Raw genomic sequence first — 20296 nt, 5'->3', positions numbered from 1 at the left:
ACAAAAACCCCCCCCCCCCCCCCCCAAAAAAAAAAAAAACAAACCCCAAACAAACAAACCAACAAACCACCAAATGAGCACAACTTTTACAGTCAGAAGCAGGCAAAAGTATCTGCTTGGACAGGGTAGTGTCCTGGTATCTTCAAATGATGTTTTTTCTCCAAGTAATTTTTTTTCGAAGTAATTGACTTACAAAAATACCTGAACTGAGCATTGTACCTCATACATTATAAAAATGTTAATTTCCTCAAATGTGAATGTCCTGGAGGGACCCAGCTTCCAGCCCTGCAGCAGCTGGCTGCTTTCCTTTCACTCTGAGAACCCTCTTTCGTTGCATGTATGGAAGCATGCAGGAAACAATGTCCTGAGACTTGCCTGGTAAGCAGGCTGGCCGTGATTCTGGCTGCACTGATTCTCCCTGAGAGAGCTGCTTATTTCTAGAAATTGGGGCTCATAAAGAAAGCAGCATATGTTTGGTTGTGAGCAGATGCTATAAATTGCTTTGAAAAGTGTAAGGCTAGAGTACAGAGAAACATCATGATATTCAGCTACTACTGAAGGATGTAGTCATTCTGCTGCATTGCAGATATACTGAGCAAGACCATCCTTATGATCTGCTGCAGTAGGCTGCACGCAGTCAGCAGATTTGGTTTGTATTGTCCTAACCATGACTGGCTGCACAGAGTATTTTTTGGTAACAGTTACACAAAGGGCTTTGCTTTAACACTTCCATTTGGTGCTCATGGTCTAGAGCTGGGAGATCTCACCTTGGATCCGTGAGATGGCTTATCCCCAAGATGCTACTGTAGATCTTTTCATGCTTCATTTTCTGCATCCTGTAAGTTGGACAAGTATGAGTCACCATTTTGTGATGCATGAGTTCATGGGATGCAATGCATTATTATAGTACTGTGTTGGTTTGATAAGTTCCACCGGCTTAAGTTCCTGTGACATACTTCTATCTTGAGGACTCCCAATGTATTTTGGAGAGAGAAACGAGTGCTGGAAACACCCTGCCCTGGCTTCCTCCCAGACTGTCGTCCCCTTCACTGCCTGGGTATCTCAATGGCAATTTTTTTTAATGCTGAGAACTGACTAATTGTTCTTACCTTTTATTCCTGCGTTTTACATGGGAAGACCATCCCTCTTATCTCATGCTAGTTTAGTTATCTGAAGAGCCCTTGAGGAGCCTTGATGAATAATTTACAGGGGTTTCTAAACATGCACCAGAGGGATATCTGCCCATATTGTTCATATGCTTACTGGCACCTTTGCATAGATATGTAAGTTATCCTCTCCCTTAAAAAAGCTATGCTCTTTCTTCATGAACATAAAAACTAATGGACCCACAGGTTAATATTATCTATTATAGTTTCTGTTGGTTTGCTCAGCCTGGCCAGCAGACTTACCAACCGACAGTTTCCTGGGCCTTGTCTGGAGCCCTTAAGAATTGGCATCACAGCCATGTTTTGGTTCTGATCGGTTCAGGCAAGGCTTTACACATGAATTAGGGCAGCAGTTTCATCTGTTAGAGCTCTTGTGAGATAGCTGGCCCTGGTGACTCATTGTTCCTTTTGTTCATTTATAAGCAGAAGCTGTTAATGAGGCTGAGATTTCCCCCGTGTGTCTCCATGAGCTCTCCAAGCTCCTTCATGGTGAACATCAATGTAGGAAAATGCATTTAGTTTTTCCTGTTATTGCCTTATTTTGAACATTCTTAGTACTTAGGTTGCTTACAGCCTGTTGGAGACTGCCTGCTCCTTCTGCCTTTGAGAAGAAACATGGTTGTTCCTGTGCCTCTTGCAGATTTTTCTCAAAGAACCTGTCAGGATTTGACCTTTCCTAATCTTCTCACTTGGCTAGAGATTTCTTTCAGAAAGCTGATTTGTTTTTTTCTCGGTTTTTTTTTTCCCCCTCTTTTTTTTCTTCCTGGCATCCATTTGCCTGCTGTCAGGCTCTGCTATCTTTCTGGTATGCTGGGAAAGTTTTTGGTGAATGGTATGCTCCAATGTAGTAATTTTAATTTGTATCAAATCTCTGTGGATGCTCCTCCTGCCCCCGCAGTATTTTTATCAGGTATCCTCATTTTCTTGCATTTCGCTTCTTTGAAGTGAAACCCAACAGTGGTGGAGTTTGTTTCTTCCTGCAGAGATGCTGAATCTACAGACGTTGAAGTCACTGTTGTGTTTCGAGCCAAACTTAGTGCACTGCTCAGGATCCATCTCAGTCTTAAGAAACTTTAATCTTGGGTCTTTTACTGTCTGAGCTCCTTCTAGTAGTGTGTTACTTGTCATCAAGTGTATTCTTGGTGAGGTATTCCAGTATCATAGCTGGAACTTGTATTTTGCTTACAGGCATGTTTGTCTAACACTGCAACATAATACCTTGCTTTCCAGTTGGTTGTGTATTGATATTAATTTGGATTACTCAGGCTGATGCACTCTGTGCTGGAAGCCTCCTGATTTCAGGCCCTGCTTCCTGGACAGCTTGTCTATTTTATCTGCTACTCAATTTAAAATGAAACAGTCCTTGGAGCAACGTTCAGTCTGGGAAGGATCGTCTCCCTTGGCCTGCTGGCAACATTCTTCCTAATGCAGCCAGGGATGTTGGCCATCTTTGCTGCAAGGGCATGTTGCTGGCTCATGTTCAACTTGTTGTCCACCATGATTCCCAGGTCTCTTTCTGCAAAGCCACTTTCCAGCCAGTTGGTCCCCAGCCTGTACTGGTGCATGGGATTATTCCTCCCCAGGTGGAGGACTTTGCATTTTCCTTTATTGAACTTGATGGGATTTGTGTCAGCCCATATCTCCACCCTGTGAAAGTCCCTCTGAATGGCAGCACAATCAGCAGGTGTGTCACCTGCACACTGGCTAAGGGTGCACTCTGTCCCATCATCCCGGTCATTACTGAAGAGTTCAAATATTTTTGGCCCCAGTATGGACACCTGGGGTAGGCACACCACTAGTGAACTGCCTGAAGCTGGACTTCATGCTGCTGATCACAACCCTCTGAGCCCCAGAGGTTCAGACTGTTTTCAATCCACTGCACTGCCCGCTTACCTAGTCTGTGTTTCATCAGTTTGTCTGTAAGGATTGTTGTACGAGGCAGTGTAGCAAGCATTGCTAATGTTGAGATAAATGATATCCACTGCTCTCCCTTCATCCTCAGAGCTCGCCATTTCATCCTAGAAGGCTATCATATTGGTCAGGCATGATTTTCCTTTGTGAGCCCATGCTGACTACTCCCAGTCACTTTCTTGTCCTTTAATATATTTGTTTTCCCGGATTAGTTGCTCCATCACTTTCCCAGGGACTACGGTGAGGCTGACCAGCCTGTAGTTCCTTGGATCCTCCTTCTTGAAGATAGGAGTGACATCCGCTTTCTCCCAGTCCTCAGAAACCTTCCAGGATCACCATGAAGCACCAGTAAATGTCTTGCTCTCCCTCTGTAAGATTTATAGGGAACCATACCACCTATAACAGGTTTCTAGATTTACACCTGGGACAGGAGGAGAAGGAAAAGGAAGGGTGCACGTCCTACAGCTGGGGTTTTAGGCAGCTAATGGGTGATTTAGGGCCAGAACCAGTGAAGAGTCAAATCACTGGTCCACCTGACAGAGGACGTATGTATCATTGTGTGATACGTTTAAAATGCTTTCTTACCCTGCTATGCCATCAAGCGCTAGCAGTTTCTGGAAAGGTTTTGCAAGCTTCCCTGTCTGTTTGGGCTAAAGCTAGTGATGTCTAGTGGTTTTGGCTATGCTGGCCACACATTTCCTCTAGTCTCAAAGGGCCATATGTTTTTTCCTACCATGTGGCTGAAGCTGTTAGGCATACACGATGTAGCCAATGTATACGTGTGTGGCAGATCTGCTTTTGGATGGTGCTGGATTCACTGTGCATATGCAAATGAAAATATACGGAGCATATGTGCATGTAATACATTCACTGCCAGGGAGGGAGGATGGCCAGGAGCGTGGGCTTTGGCTGTTAGCATAGTTCATCTAGCCCTTAGTTTCTGACCATGGATGAGAGGGGAACACCACAGGTCGCATAAGTTGGTGACCTCATATACCCTGTGGGTAATTAAAGTACAGGGAGTTGTGAAGAAGATGATGAGGTGGAACCTGATTCCGCCATCTCCCCTGCCACCAGTGCACACAAATCCCATCTTCCTTTTGTTTTGCTTTCTTATGCCAAGAAGAAGTCTGCCTATGACATGATAAGAGCTATCAGGCATAGTCTGAGGATAATTGTAAGCAGCTTTTGAGTCTCTTTGCTCCTGACAGCTTAGCTTCTGAGAGTGACAGACAGGCACATGCAATTGCTGCTGCTGTGTCTGCCCCTGACTGTATTGTTCTGTTTTTATAACAGTGTTCCTGGTCTTCAAGTGCTGTCTGAGTTCCAAGGTCTGTTGTCACTAGCAAACAGGAGGAACAGCCTCGGGGCCTATGTGATTTTACTTTTTGTACAAAAATTCCTTCTGTTTTTTTTTCTGCAATCAAACTTCTAAACAATATACTAAGATACTTGTATAGGCTTTGCATCTATTTCTTGTTGAAATCGCAGCTGGGGTATACTGTTTGTATTGGGGTAAAATATTAATGCTTTGGTGTTAAACGCTTGAGATGTGAAACCAGTGTTGATTTTTAGATACAGCAGCCTTGGTCTTTGTGGTTACAGTTTGGTTCTCCCACATTTGTGTATTGCAATTCCTGAGGTAAAGGGCTACTGGTGGGGGAATGTAAATAGTAATTATTAGTACAATGTCTTGCAGCTGGGCTTTTGAGATCGCGTTATGTCACTTGAAGGTGATGGACTCCTGGGAAAGACTGCTGTGTGCCTGCATCATGGTGTAGGTCTAAAGCTTTTTGTTTTTTCCTTTATAGGACCAGATATGAGGTGGCTTGTTTCTTTTGAATTCTTGCAGCATTGGGAGCAATGCAAAATCCTGCTGGGTATATATCAAAATAAAATACTGTTCTCTCTTCCAGACATGTTGTTGTGAAGACTTCTCCCAACCACAAATACATTTTCACGCTGAGAACCCATTCCTCAGTTGTTCCTGGCAGCATCGCGTTCAGCTTGCCCCAGGTACTATATGGTTTGACTTAGTGTTTTGCTATAGAATAAGCAAAATCTCTTTTGAGATAGGATTGAAGATGACTGTTCTAATCGGAGGGAGATGTCTGCATAAATGTGTGCTACCAATTTGATTCCTGACAGCAAAAATGCAAGGAGACTTTTACTATAGCTGAAGCAAACTTGCTTATATTACTTTGATCTATTTTTAGTGCATAGTGGGATAAAAATACTAGAAGAGGTGTAATTCAACCTTTTAAAAAAACACCAGAAACAAACTATTTCAAAAAGAAAAGCCTAAGCAGTGTCTGCTATTCTTTGTGTATTTTTATTGTTCCCTGGTCTCCCTTGACACTAAAGGGTTTTCTTTGCTGTGTTGCTCTTTTAAAGACTGGCAGGAAGTTTTATTGACTATATTCAGTCATTGTTAGTATTTCTAGATGAAAAGTGCAATGTAATGCATAAAATAGATTTAACTTGTCTCCTCTTTCTTAATTAAGTCGAGTTACCACGTGTTAAATGATGGTTAGAGTAAATAATTGATACAGTTAGCTTCTAAATAGAAGAATTAATCTTGTAGCCTTTAACTGGCTTACACAGTGAGTTGCATAACATAAAACTGCAACAACCATGGTCACTGATTTAATGCTATCATATTTTCCTGCTAACACAAAATTTATTTCCTCAACAGATGACTTGACATAGGCCCCAAAACTTCTTTTTGCTTTTTGATGTCTTGTTCAAATTCAGATTTGTCTGGATGAGTGAGTGAAGAGGATGCTATGTTAACCATATGTCTAGTTATGATTTGTGATGCCCAAACTGAAAAACAGTTATCAGTAGAAGATATTTGTATCGCAGGGTTAAAGTAGATGCATTCATGGTCTAGGGTTGATTTTTGTAGGTTCCGGTAGTTATTTGTAGACCCGGGAGAGGCCTTCTGCTAAGGAATGAGGTAGGTTGCTTACCCCTAAAAAGTAACTATGGTAGCAAGTGTTACAGCTGCTGGTATAGAAATGTTTCATTTGAGTATTCCTGGTGTTAGTATTCAATTTCCAGTATTTCCTGAAGCCTTGGATAATTGCAACTAGCATTACACAAAAAGTGTGTTTCCCTCATGTGTTGACGGAGGGTCATGTGATGTGCACTTAGGCTCTAAGACTTCCAAGAAAGTCTGTTGTGCATTCATTATGCACATGAAGTTCTTGACCACCTTTATTCTGTAATAATCTTAAGAGTCTTAGGCCTAAATACCAAAAGCCATGAAAAATTTTGTATGCTGCAGAGCCCGAAAGACGAAGGGCCATGCAGTGATGACAAACTTCTTGGCAGAAGACACCCAAATGAACATAGGAATTGAGCTATATCTCTTGCCACAGAGAAGATCCTAACTAATCTTTCTAGCAGAACTTGGACAGCTTTCCTTCCTGTCCTGAAATTTGGTGAAAGGCTTAACCTGGAGGGTTTAAGCAAAGCCCAGTGTTTGCAGGAGTACCAGTGTGCCTGCCCACCATTCTTGTACTGGTGGTCACCAGTGCCTGGTACTTCAGGTGAAGGTGAGTTTAGGATATCTTTCGCTGAACGATTGGAGTGTCAAGGGAGGGGGAGACTTCTTCCTGGCCTTGCAGGTAAACAGTGGAGGCTGTGAAACATGAGATTAAATATGGAAACATAATTTGTTTTCTCTGTCTTGGGAATACCAGTAAGTACACGTAAGACTTCCTGCTCTGGGCTTTGATTTCTAACAGGTTGATCTCTTATGTCAAGCGTATTCTTTCCTTAAGCTTGAACCATGAACATATTGGAGAAGACATATAGGGGGAAATTTTCATTTTTTTATAAAAGGCCGTTGTATTCCTTCTCCCAGACTTGTTCCTTCCAGATAAAAAGCCAAACATAAATGACCATAAAGTACAGCATTTCAAATGCAATCTTACCAGAGCCTTGTGTAATGGTACTTACATATTTTTGTGATTCATGCCTCTCTAAGGCTTAGATATTTGAGAGACTGTGAATACTGCATAGCCTGAGATGTGGACTGTAAATACACACTAGCCAATCTGTAGCACAGGGGCCACTGGAAAAGTACCATTTTTGCAATTATCAAGCCAGAACTTTTGGCATAGTAAAGGTCATAAATTTTCGTGTCACATAATTATTTAACCATTTCTCACTTCTCATGCAGTTCTGTGCTGCACAAATCTTTTTAGAGGAATTTGGGGGGACCTAAAGGATTTGAACAGTTCCATTCTTACTAGTTCTCTGAACAAGTTTTGTTTTAGGTAATTTTATAACTTAAAGCACGTTACAGCTATTTCCTACAGCTATTATATACATGTAAGCTTTTAAAATTATGGTGGAGTGTATAGCAGGTTTTCTTGCCTGTTGCACTACCTCTTGCGTGATCAGCACTTGAGCTTTGGTAGAAAATAAGCAGAATGACAAAAAGCCCTATCCAGGATGGTAACTTCTGCCTCCAAGACGGTGGGGTGACCAAAAACATAAAGGAGGTTGGACAGAACAACCTCCTGAGGTCAGAAAATAGAATTATTAATAGAAATGATTCCGTGTTTTTGACTTGTTTCCTGTTAATTTGGGGGTCTTTGTAAGATCCCATTCTGCCCTTTTTTGCTGCTGCTTAAGGTTCTCATGGGGGAGCCTGTTTTTCTGAGTGAGGGTGCTGACTTTGAGTGGGCACTTGTTCTACTGAAGGACAGGCTTTCTGAAGTTTTTTGTCTTGTTTTTACAGAGAAAATGGGCTGGACTTTCCATCGGACAAGAGATAGATGGTAAGTCAGACAGCAGCATGATCATGATGTATGTTTATAAAAGCTGAATTCAGTGTGTCCATACTGAAGTGAAACTGAATTGGAAAATGTCAGATCTTCATCCCCTCTTCAGGTAATGTGAGGCCCTCATTAGTGAAAGGGAGTTGCTCTCGTATCTGCAGGCTTTCTGTCTCTTCACATTTTCAAACTGGAGGACTGTTTTGACTGTTACCTTCAGACGTCTGCTGGTATATCAGCATAGCTCTGTATGGGACATCAGTGTCCACATGCGGATGTGAACATTTAACACGTCCTGGATAGTTGGTTCTTGTGGCTTTGGAGAACACTTATGAGCTAACAGAAAACAGCTGTTGTTGTTGTTGAGGATATTCTTGGCATCTAAATTTGAGTATTGAGAATGGGGAAGTTTTAGTGCTAAGGCCTGCCAAAAGCCAGCAGTGTGCTCTGGTTAGCTGGAGTGATGAGCTTTGTGAGTAGCACTGATGTTTTCACCAATAACTGACCAGAATATTCTGCAGTATAATGAAAGGAAAGGGATGCCATCTTGAATTTGTACAAATTGAACATTGGCAAAGGCTCGTCAGGCTCAATTAAGACTTGAAATTGGAATACAGATGTTCAAAGAGGAGACTGATTTGTGTCTCTCAGCTTGCATGCTCTATCTTTCATTTATTCGTGCTGTCTGTCACTGTTACCTCTGGTTTATGAACGATTGCCATCACTGTCAGTTATAGGTGCTGCTGTTTGGTCTGTCTGCAGCTTCTGGAGTATTGACCAAACTCCTGGCAGCAGCTGTTGTTATAGGAGGGTCTTCATGTTCTTCAAGGTAACGGATCATGTCTGTTGTTTTGACTATCAGGAATTCCCTCTGTGCTCCTGGGGGCAGCCATCTCATCCTTTTCTTTGACCAGGTTGCTGTGATGAAGCCTGCTGTAGTGGTTGGCTGGCTCATGATTATTGACGTGGAGCAAACTGTTAGGCCACTGTTTTGCCATTTGAGGTGTTTACAGTGATTCCAAGGAATTCTCCTCTCATTTGAGGATTGTGGGCAGAGCTGATGACTGCATCCTGTGTCAAAAAGTGAGTAGGACCTAGACTGAGAAGTGGTACAGCTGTGGATGTGAGGTACTATTAGGGAAGCTCACTCCTTGGCTGTTTGTTTTCGCAGCTCCTTTGGTCTCGGCAAGTCCATGGGCATGAATCACGTCACTTGAGTGTGAAGTCTGATGTCTTTGTGGATCGCTTTTTGTAGTGACAAGCTAGAGTGGGTCTGCTTGCCTCTACACAACTAGATGCTTCACAGAGCTTGCTTGGAAGCCATTTGTTTTTGCTAGCTGATTTTGTTTTGTTTTATTTTTTAAACTGAAGAATAACCTATAGTGAGGGGGGAAGACCCCTAAATTAATTTGTTTCTCACCCTTGTTTGGTTGCTGGTCAGTAACATGTGCCAGTTGGCTTACAGATAAATGCTTTTTAGTACTAAAGTTATTTGGGGAAAGAAACACTAATATTCAGCATGATTAGCTGTTAGAGCAGATTTGTGATTGTACTTGTACTAGACCTTGCTATAAACTTACCAACTATGTGGGAACATGTATTAAGAAAAATAATGCAGTAATTTTATGCAGAGTGACTAAATGTCATATGACTCCCTGCTGAGTATAAAGGATTTGTAAAGCTATTCTGCAGGTAGGGAGAAGCATTCGTAAAGCTAGTGATTTACCAGAGCTCTCTTTTTGTCTTGTTCCCCTAATAATGTGAAAACTATGTTTTAAATGTCAGTTTTAAATGCAGTCCACTGCTTAGTGGTGTAGTGAAGCTGAGTCCCGTTGAGCCCCTAATGATATGGTAAAGGTTTTCCAGGTGAGTGAATCTTGTAAATTTGCCTTTGTGGAAAGGTTGAGTGCCTTGAGTGGATGCAGTTGTCTTGCCTTGAGTGCGGTTCAGCTTCATCAGCTCCCATGTTACAGTTGGAGATGCACCCCTGGAGTCGGAGGCCGGCTGCCTCAGCTGCGTTCTCGGCTCCGGGAGATCACTGCTACCTTCTCGGCCTGCCTCTCTGTTTCTGGGACGTTAACAGGCTTTTGAAGCTGGTGCTGTGTATTGCTTACTGGACTGCATCCCCAGTGGTGCATTACTGTTCTCCTTTGTACCAGACATCCCCAGCATCCAGTCCTTGATGTAAGGACTATTCATATTCAGTTGACGCCTCAGTTCTGTGATGGGACTGGATCCAGGGACTGATATTCTTTCCGGAAGCTTTTGTTTGAAAAAGCCCTGAGATTAGGCAAGTAAAAGGAAATAACTGCCCTGAAGTGACCTGTAAGGTAAGAAGAACTCCTGTTGTGCCCTTGCAGGACCAAAGTTCCTCCTTCATTAGCTATGGCTTATATGATAACCCTGCTGCCATATCCCTTTTTGAAGGAACTAGTTGATATACCTCAATTCAGGAAGTGGTTTAGTGTTTCATCTTTATCCCTATTTCCTGGAAGATCTTTCTTTGACAGCTCATTTCTAGGTGGCCTATTCTTATACCAGGAAGGACGTTAAATGTGCATGCCGTGATGACCTATGTGTCATCTGGTAACAACTTAAGCAAGAGACAGGCTCTCTTTATTCTCTTAACTTGAACGAATCATGTATCATAGCATGCTGGATGCTTGTTTTTATGTCACATCTTCCCAGGAGTCTGCAGGTTTATTCTGGAACCATCCTACTGCCAAGAGGCTTGATAGGAAATAGTAGGTTATGCGTGAAGTACATTTCCCTTATTCACCTCCTACTACTTTGTCCTTAGCTGTGACTTCTGTATCAGATGAGACTTTCTTCTTGAGATTCAAAGCAAATCTATAATGTTCCTCAGTCTTCTGGAGAAACATCTGCTTCTGTGCTTCGCTGCAGTCTGGTTTGTGAATTATTAGGACTGTCTGCTTTGTGAGATGCTGTCCTTCTGATCAGTTGTGCTGAGGCAGTATCCCTGAAGTTGTGGACCATGCTCTTCTTTCCTTTCTATCCTCTTTCCTCCAGCAGCAACAGCCCTAAGTGGCCTCTTGTTTTTGACATGATGCAACTTGAGACCTGTGTGGATTAGGTGCAGTTGGCAATGACTGTGAAGTACCTTCCATGCCACTTTGCTTTCTGTCCCCTTTCAAGGGCCGTTCAATTGATTCTGCATTACTGAAGGTAGCCTGGGGCATGTTAGGATTGGCCCAAGTGCATCTCTGGGGTAGGGGCTATTTCTTCTGTGTCAGAGACAAAGGGTAGTTGATGCTTCATTCTGGGCTGTAAAAAACTTGATAGATTATATTAGTGCACTTGAATTTGCAGGTAATCTAACTTTCTGCTACCTAATCTGGAGAAGAGCTAGTCAATCTGTTACTGCAGAAAACCAGTTACGACCTCTTGTCATTGCTTTTTTGGGCAAGACTACTCTTAATGCTTGCTTTTGGGCTTTCTGAAGACGTCCTCCAAACCCTTAGATGTAGGTATAGCTATCATGGTACTACAGCATGTATGAATTTGCTTTCATTGTCCTCATCCCTCAAAGCTTGTATGGTGTTTGAGCTGTTTTAAAGGAGACTATTAGAGTTTTTAAAGAAATGTGGGTATTTTCAGTGGAGATAAATTTGCTGTATTTTTGATCTTGTAGTAGAACATGGATGTAAGAGGAATAAGGGTCTCTATCAGAAATAATATATTCAGTTTTATTAAGTACTCATTCTGAATGGAAGAACATGTATTGCCAAACTTATAGTATGTTTAATATATTGTGGGGGGACCTTGCTGTTCTGAAATGTGCTATTTCTTTTTTTTTTTAACAGTTTCCTTATACACTTTCGACAAGGCTAAGCAGTGTATTGGCACAATGACAATTGAGATAGATTTTCTGCAGAAGAAGAACATTGACTCCAACCCCTATGACACAGACAAGATGGCGGCTGAATTCATCCAGCAGTTCAACAGCCAAGCCTTCTCAGTAGGCCAGCAGGTGTGGGTTTTCTTTTGTTTTTTAAGGCTAAAATGTTCTTAAGTAACATGCGCATGCTTGTACTACAGTGATGTAAAATACTGAAGAATGCCTAGGTACTGACTGTGCTGCAAAGGACAGCTAATAGGCAGAAATTGTTTATTGTGTGAATGGTTTCTTTATGAAAAGTTGAACCATTGTGACTTTCACTGAGAGCATGAGCAGAGTGGTTTAAAATCTACCTTTTCCTTATCTAAAGAAATCTGTCTCTCTTTGTGAGGAAAATCCCAAGGCTTGAGAGAGCTGGGTTCTCTCTCTGTTGTGGCCTGGTTGGATATAAGCATGGCAGCTCCTGGAATCTTTTGAGAAGTAACTTTTGTCTTCCTTCTATATAAGATCAAAATGAACACCAGTTTTAATTAATTCTCAGTAGCACCTTTCAAGTGCAGTGTATTTTATTGTAACATTTATGGCTACTCCACGGACTCCAGTAGTAAAATAGGTATGAAACATTTGACTTAGGGATTTCTGAAAGCTGATGTCCCTATAATTGAGCCTTCTCAGCTCTGCAGCAGATGGGCTTCTGCCCCTGTGAACATCTGCGATAGCCTCTGGTTTGTCATATTCTCAGGGCAGGTCGAGGTCTGTCTCTCATAGTAGTTTACAACTTGCAGGGTCTGAATCTTAAGTCAGTTGCAAATGTAATCTTGGGGGAAAGGAATTGTGCAGAGACAGCCTGCTTTTCTATGGGATGGACCCTACTTCTTGTAATATTCCTTATGTCTTTCATTACTCTAGCACTATTTTTGAGGTACCCTTGTCAAACGGGAATGTGAAAGATTGAAAAGGTTTGAGCTAAATTGTTCTCCTTCCCTAGCACCAATATTTAACGTGAGAGAAAAATGTCAAGAGATGATATAGAACATCTAGGCAGGGAGAAAAGGGGGGGAAAGAGAAGCTTTTCTTGGAAGGAGAATTTTTCTTTGAGTTTTTCCAATTGACTTCATGTTCTGCTACTTTTGATCTGTTACTCTTAAGTATGGGACATGAAAAGGACACGTTCAGTCCACCAGACCTTTACAGGGTAAAAACTACGTGGAATTTGTTGGGTCATAAACTTAGTCTTCAGGTCTCTTTCTCTTCAAATCTTAGTAGCCTTGTCAAAATCCTTCTTAGCTTTTTAATGAGTTAAAATCGCCTTCTGTTTTTTCTTTCCACAGCTTGTGTTCAGCTTTAATGACAAACTTTTTGGCCTGCTGGTAAAGGACATGGAAGCTATGGACCCCAGCATTCTCAAAGGAGAGTCTGGAGCAAGCAAAAAGCAGAAGGTAGGCTCACAAGAATTCATGTTCATTCCCTAGGGACTGCAGAGGTTCAAGTACTGGTCAGATCTTGCTACAAGGAGGAATTTAGGTTACTTGTATTTGGAAAAGTTGCACGTTTGTTTCATCTGGCTGCTTCTTTTGCATCAGAGAAGATAAGGAGCATTGTTTTCAGTTTAATGCAGTCTCCTGTGCTTGTGTAGTTGGGAGCTTAGAGTTGCACCCACGAAAATGCAGAGCTGGGGAAGATACAAGGGATATCTTCTGGTCTTTATGTACTAGTTCATGGAAACCTTCTCTGTGGAGCCTTTGTCTTCCAGATATGTCCAGTTTTTATCTTCCTTCTGTAGAAAGTACATGATTTTATTTTCTTCTTTGCTTGCTAGATCTTGCTGAAATAAAATGGTTGTTTTTGAACTAAACAAATAACTTCAAAAAGCCAAATTATTATACTTGATGAGCTCCTGCATTCAATGTTGTTAGTTTTAGAGGAGGTGTTGGTATTTCACATTCTTCCCAATGATTTTGTAGTGGAGCTTTTGCTGCTGTGTTTTGCCTTCTGAGATGTGCTTGGAGATACCTAAGAGGCAATCTGAAGTTGAGCCTAATAGCTTAACGTAATTATTTGTTTCCCTCCCTTTTGCAGATTGAGGTTGGTTTGGTTCTTGGAAACAGTCAAGTTGCCTTTGAAAAAGCTGAGAACTCCTCTCTCAATCTGATCGGTAAGTGCCACTGTATACAAAGAGATAACTAACGCTTGAAGTTTGCTGCTTTTCAGGCCTCAGAGACTTGTATGCCTCAAAGTTTGTTCTTCTGGTTACATCAGTTGACCTAATCCATTAGAAACTGCATCTCAAAATGTCTCCCAGGTATCTGTTTAAACTAGCAGATGACTGGATTTGATCCCTTAGGAACCTGTCACGCCCTTTAGAAATCAGTTTGTAGATGCTCAGGACTCTCTTGAAAACCACTGCACTGAGAAGACACCATTCCTCCAGTAGACTTTGCTGCTTCTAAACAGGGGCTCTATAAAAGTTGCTGTCCTCCCAGTATGAAGCTCCACAACTGACCAACGTACTAGAGCAGTTCTGTGGGTCTCTATACCATCTTATCACCACGGTGTATCTAAAATACACAGAGACAGAGCTAGGAGGAGAAGAGGTGAGTGTGACTTTGAGAGATTCTGACAGTAGCAAATTGAGTTAGATAAGTGGAGACGTTAACCTGCACTCCTAGGCCTAGATGAGAAAGTCACCATGGAACAGTAGCTTCAGCAAAAGTCAGCAACTAGTTGGAATATTTTAACTCTTTAAAGATCAGAGAATGATATTTTCAGGGACACTGACAAGCCAACACCTCTTTAATTAAATTTAATTAAAACAGCAGGGAAATAGGAAATTGAGAACTTTCTTGAATGTGTAGCCAAAATTTCAAAGTGAGTGCAAAACTTCTGAAAATCCCATCTCTAATGAGATCTCCTCTTCAAGGAGAGAAGACAGCTTCTGAAGAACACTTCAATTTTCTTGACTTCTGAAAGTCCTGCTCTTCAGAAGCTGATGACAGCTGGAAAACACAGCACAGAGGGTTTGTTGTGTGTGTTTGTTTTAACTGTTTACACAGCAAGATTATTAACAAAGCTATGAGCTTTTTTAAAAAGAGACAGTTTCTAAAACCTCAACAAAACAAATCTTTATGTACAATTTCAGACTTACTAGCAAAGAAATCAGGGAATAATTGACGTGTCTTCCACGTACTCGTTTAGAAAGAAGCTGGTGTAGGGCTAGGGAGGAATCTGGTGTGTTCCCATAGAGCAACCAGCTTGAATGATGAGGACCTGGACCACAAAGTGGGCAGTGAGGGCCCCTTCCCTGCAGTTGGCTTTGTGTGTGCCCTGGGACCATGGTGGCTGTCCTGCAGAACAGATACACATTCTGTTAGTCTGGCTGTTCCTTTTCTTATCAGTGTTATGAAGTGGATGATACTTAGCAAGCCTACGGTTGCAAATACCTCCCTTGCTGATAATATGGCTCTAGGCATTCTTTTCTGGGTGTGATTCAAGTCCTGCACTTGAACAGACACTCTTATTTTTCTTTTTTCTCATTTTTCTTTCCTATTTTGTTCCCTCTTCCCAGAGTCTGTGAGCTAAGAAAACTTCTCCTTTTGCTGCTGCTCTTCCGCAGATAAGTGGCAGGTGAAAGCTGCTGTGAGTGGGAGTTCAGTGAACCCGGCCAGCTCCGATAAGCGCTCAGTCGAGTACTCAGCTGAGTTTTAATACTTATTATTTTTGCAGTAGGCTTCAAAGCACAGCTCTGCTTGACTGTGAACGCTCAGTACTTTGAGTATTTGTTACAGAAATAAAACATATGAGGGTAGTAGCCACTTAGGGAAGCAGAATTCAACTCATTCAGCATTGCAGAAGCTTATGGCAGAGGCTGAGTTTTGATGCTGCCCTGAAGTGCAGCATCTTCCCTCAAATCTTCCCTCAAATGCGAGGCTGTGACTTCATGTTCTGTAGTTGTCTGCTTCACGTGCTACAGTAGCTCCAAAAAATGAGGAGACATGAGGCTGTTGTGTAACCACATACTTTGCATCTTATCTGAAAGCACAGCCAGTCATCTGTACTGAAAAAAAACCCACCAGAGGTCCGTAGGCTGAATTGTAGATGACTGTAATTAAGCATATTAACAAGGATACAGATTTTAGGAGCACCGAATGAAATTTGCATGGGCAATTAGTTCATACCTGTGATTACATGATTACAGCCTGTTTAGTTTTTACTGTGTTTTGATAGGACAGCTTGAAGTGAGTATTAACATAATCCAATTTATTGCATCAGAGCAAGCAAGTGATATTTTACTTGGTTAATACTCAAAACCATATAATGACCTGGGATCTTCCTCCTAGCATGTATAGGTGTGAAGAGTGGTCCTGTGGGAGAGCTGATTGATTGGAAATAGGAATCCTTCACCATGATTCAATTTCATTGCCTCCAGACAAGAGAAAAGAGTTGCTTATGCCTCAATTTACTTCTGTCAGATTGGTGCTTTATTTAATCTCCTCATTGATCTGAGGCAGAGCTACTTAATGTGCTTTGTTAGTCTCTGGAGAATTGTAAAGTTGTGAATAATTAAATTCTGAGAGAGGAGAATAAAAGTAAAGTAAGTGTCACTGAGCACTGCCTTCAATAAAGGCCTTTATTTTTTTCAATAGAAAAGAATTGTGATCATTAAAAAAAAAAAAAGCCAATTCTATTTCTTCTACTTAGCATAAAATCATGTGTTATAAAACCAATGAATGATGTTTTAATTCAGTCTGCAATAATTTTATTGTGATCCGATGCAGCCAGAAGGGGGGGGTGTAGGCTAAGCTCTACGGGAGGAGGACCATCCCTGGCTGAGCCGTTTGATCTAAAAACTGTAGTGGAGCAATGAGATAATAAATACACAGTAATCAGTGAACCAAATGCTCGCTGCTGCCTTGCATGGTACTACATATTAGTTCTATATGTTATACATTCTACCATGTTGTCCCTAATGTGTTAGTTAGAGGCATGTTCTTGTTTGTTTATTCTGCTGCTCTTGGAATTGAAGTATTGATTCCAGCTGTGTTTAGACCAAGATTAATAGCAGTCTAATTCAGCTAACACAGAACTTCTATTTGGTGTATTTACTGGACTTCTAGATGCTAACTCATTATCCGGCTCAACTTGAAGTATCTCTAGAAGAGGTTGTGGAACAAATCAGCAAAATGCACTGTTGCAGTTTGCCAGGACTGGCTTTTTAGGGGAGATAGTGGTCCCCAGGACCAATCCTGTAAAGCACCGTGTAAATCTAAAAATACAGGACATCCAATTTCTGCATGAATTAAGGATAACCTTCAGGCTTCGCTTTCTCCCTGGGTTTTTATATTACTGTTGGTTTCTCTGGTAGCTAAGCGAAGTGATGTTGCTGAAAGCCATTTGGAAGCGTTGATCTAACTGACAAGAGTGTCAGTGCTTGTTTATAAATACCCTTGAATAAACTTAAGGTGAGACTGCATGGATTTGACAGCATCTCAGCAGTATTCTTATAGGAGCATTTGTGCTTGTTGTCTACCTCCTAAATGCCCTGGTACTTTAAAGCTTCTCTGGAAAGGGAATGAGGAGCTTTGTAAGACTAAAAGTCGTGTGGTTTGTCAACAAAAGGGAAAGGAGGACGGTTACACTGTTGCATGGAGACTACAAAACCTGTGCTTCGGGGATCTGGCTGAACTTGAAGTAGCTCTAGAAGAGGTTATGGAACAAACAGACAAAATGAACCGTAGTGGTTTGCCAAGACTGGCTTTTATTCTTCTGAGTTGTAAAGGAACTAGCTGACCTCATAGTTGTTTTGTGTAACCTTGCTTAAAATTGCTCTGGTATCTGAGGACTGGAAGATGGTGAATGTGTTGGCTGTTTTTAAAAGGATTCCAGAGAAAGTCTGGAGAGCTACACATCTTTGAACCTGAAATCTGTACAGAAAAAATTAACAGAAACTGTAATAAAGAATCAAGTTAGTGGATACCTGTATAGAGATGATACACTGGGAAGGGTCAGCCTGTCTTCTGCAAGGGCAGTCCTACTTTGTGATGCCACTGGAGTTCATTACAGGAATCAAAAAGCTTGGGGGTAAGGGCTAACATAGTCTACTTGTTGTTCAAAGCTCTTCCAGCAAAGTTCCGTATCAAAGTTTCTTTAAAAAGAAACTAAACAGAGATCTGTAAGAGAAGGTCCTTGCATGAGTAGATGAGTGATGAAAGGGTAGAAGCAAACAGCCAGTGCCAGTAGAGTTCAGCATGAATCTCTGCTGAGGCCTTTGCTTTTCACTATAATTATTGAATAAACTGCAAAAAAGACTGAGTAATGAGGTGACAAAGCTTGCTCTTACGGAGCTCAGTGACTCAGAAATAAAATGGCAGAGGAAGTTTGATATGAATAAACATAAAGTGATGCATGGGAGGAAGAACACTTCTAACCGGTTAAAAATGATTGCTGTCTTGGGCCAAGATCCCAGGTATGATAGTTTCAAGGAAATGCTGGACCCATGCTCAGTAGCAGCCTGAGCCCTGTTAAGAATTGTTAAGCATGGTTGTTAAGAATTATTACATATTATTAATAAAAGAATGTGAATGAAGCGCAGCATAATTTTGTACGTGTATTTAAGATACAAATAAACCATAGTGGATGCAGTTCTAGTCAAAGGATGTAGCAGAAATAGAGAAGACAGAGGAGAACAAGGATGCTCAAGTGTGGAGCAGCTGCTGCGTAAGGAAGGAACAACAAGTGAGGGCTGCTCTGCCTGGAAAAGGCACGACTGAGGAGGATACAGGACAAGCCTAATATCATCCCAGGTAGCCTGAAAGAGAGTGGATACTGATACTGTTTACTGTCCCTTCAGATATAAGACTTGGGGGACATGAAATGAAGCTGGTAGGAGCTGGCTCAGACACATGAAAGGAGGTGTTTGGTTGTGCAGCCAGTAGCAGTCATGGTGAGCCAGATGCTGTAGGGCAGTCTGGGTACTAAGGTTACATGGGTCCAACAGGACCTAGGTAAAATTGTGGCAGAGAAATCTACTGTGGATTCTTAAATACATAGGAGAAATCCCTGAACAGGATGGTTGGAAGGCTGGGAAAATAGTTTACTAAAGTAAGCCGAGTCTCTGACTGCCTTTGCATCCTTGTCATAGTGCGTCCTCCTGGCTAACGTTTGAAACCAAGCATTGAGTTAGCTGGACATGGGTCTGACCTGGTAGAACCGTTCTGGTGTTTGTACTTCTATTTGCTGTAATTCTGCTGTGCTACGTGTTTGAAACAATTTCTTTTTTTTGCAGGTAAATCAAAGACCAAGGAGAACCGCCAGTCAATCATCAACCCAGACTGGAATTTTGAGAAAATGGGCATTGGGGGCCTTGACAAAGAATTCTCAGATATTTTCCGACGAGCTTTTGCTTCTCGAGTTTTTCCACCCGAAATTGTGGAGCAAATGGGTGAGTATGATCTGGAGAAGTATGGCTGGGGTTCAGGATGCAGGCCTGTTTCTGGTTTGCAAAGACTGGATATAAACTAACAACCTTATGATGCTATAACATGGCAGTTGCTTAGGGTTCTAATAGACTAATAAAGCCTTTTCTTCTGTTGCTCCTGAATGTCTCTTGTTACTTGGTGTCGTGGTTTAACCTCAGTCGGCAACTGAGCACCACGCAGCCGCTCGCTCACTCCCCCCCCGGTGGGATGGGGGAGAGAATTGGAAGAGTAGAAGTGAGAAAAACTCGTGGGTTGAGATAAAAACAGTTTAATAATTGAAATAAAATAACAACAACAACAATAATAATGTAATAATAATAATAATATACAAAGCAAGTGATGCACAGTACAATCACTCACCACCCGCCGACCGATGCCCAGCCAGTCCCGAGCAGCGGCCCCCCCGGCCAGCTTTCCCTCAGTTTATGTACTGAGCATGACGTCCCATGGTATGGAATGTCCCTTTGGCCAGTTGGGGTCAGCTGTCCTGGCTGTGCCCCCTCCCAGCTTCTTGTGCACCTCCAGCCCTCCCAGTCGGTAGAGCATGGGAAGCTGAAAAGCCCTTGACTAGTGTAAGCACTACCTAGCAACAACTAAAACATCGGTGCGTTATCAACATTGTTCTCACCCTAAATCCAAAACACAGCACTGTACCAGCTACTAGGAAGGAAATTAACTCCATCCCAGCCGAAAGCAGGACACTTGGCTAGAAAGGAGAGACAAAGAAACAACATGAATACTCAACACTGTATGTGAAATGTCTGAATGAATGAGATACAGGATTTAGTTGAATACTTTTCTGTTGGAACTCAAATGCTCCCTATTCTTCTGAATGCTTCGTCTTTTCATAGCAGTGAGTCTGAATGCTCCTATTCCTGACTTACTGGCTATGGGCTGTCTATATAGGTCAAAGGAAATTCTGTCTTAATGATCCTGCCTTATATATTAAATATCTGTTGTCCTGGCAGTTGCACTATAAACCTATGTCCTTCTCACAGTGTTAGCCCAATAAATAGAGTATCTTAGAATCATAGAATCATAGAATCATTGAGGTTGGAAAGGACCTCTAAGATCACCGAGTCCAACCGTCGACCC

The 20296-nt window shown here is 41.8% G+C and overlaps 1 protein-coding gene across 3 annotated transcripts in view; it reads left to right on the top strand.

Annotated features, from left to right (window-relative positions):
* NSF (N-ethylmaleimide sensitive factor, vesicle fusing ATPase) overlaps positions 1 to 20296 on the top strand; it is a 70784-nt gene that overhangs the window by 1196 nt on the left and 49292 nt on the right. For all 3 annotated transcript variants that reach the window (XM_019474287.1, XM_009287853.2, XM_009287854.2), the window contains exons 2-7: positions 4994 to 5093; positions 7831 to 7870; positions 11692 to 11858; positions 13058 to 13165; positions 13806 to 13881; positions 19009 to 19164. In XM_019474287.1, the coding sequence (XP_019329832.1) occupies positions 4994 to 5093; positions 7831 to 7870; positions 11692 to 11858; positions 13058 to 13165; positions 13806 to 13881; positions 19009 to 19164 (647 nt within the window). The remainder of the gene's footprint in view (positions 1 to 4993; positions 5094 to 7830; positions 7871 to 11691; positions 11859 to 13057; positions 13166 to 13805; positions 13882 to 19008; positions 19165 to 20296) is intronic.

The sequence above is a fragment of the Aptenodytes forsteri genome, unplaced genomic scaffold, assembly GCF_000699145.1.
Source record: "Aptenodytes forsteri isolate BGI_AS27 unplaced genomic scaffold, ASM69914v1 Scaffold249, whole genome shotgun sequence".
Lineage (NCBI taxonomy): Eukaryota > Metazoa > Chordata > Aves > Sphenisciformes > Spheniscidae > Aptenodytes > Aptenodytes forsteri.
This window is presented reverse-complemented; position numbering and strand designations above follow the sequence as displayed.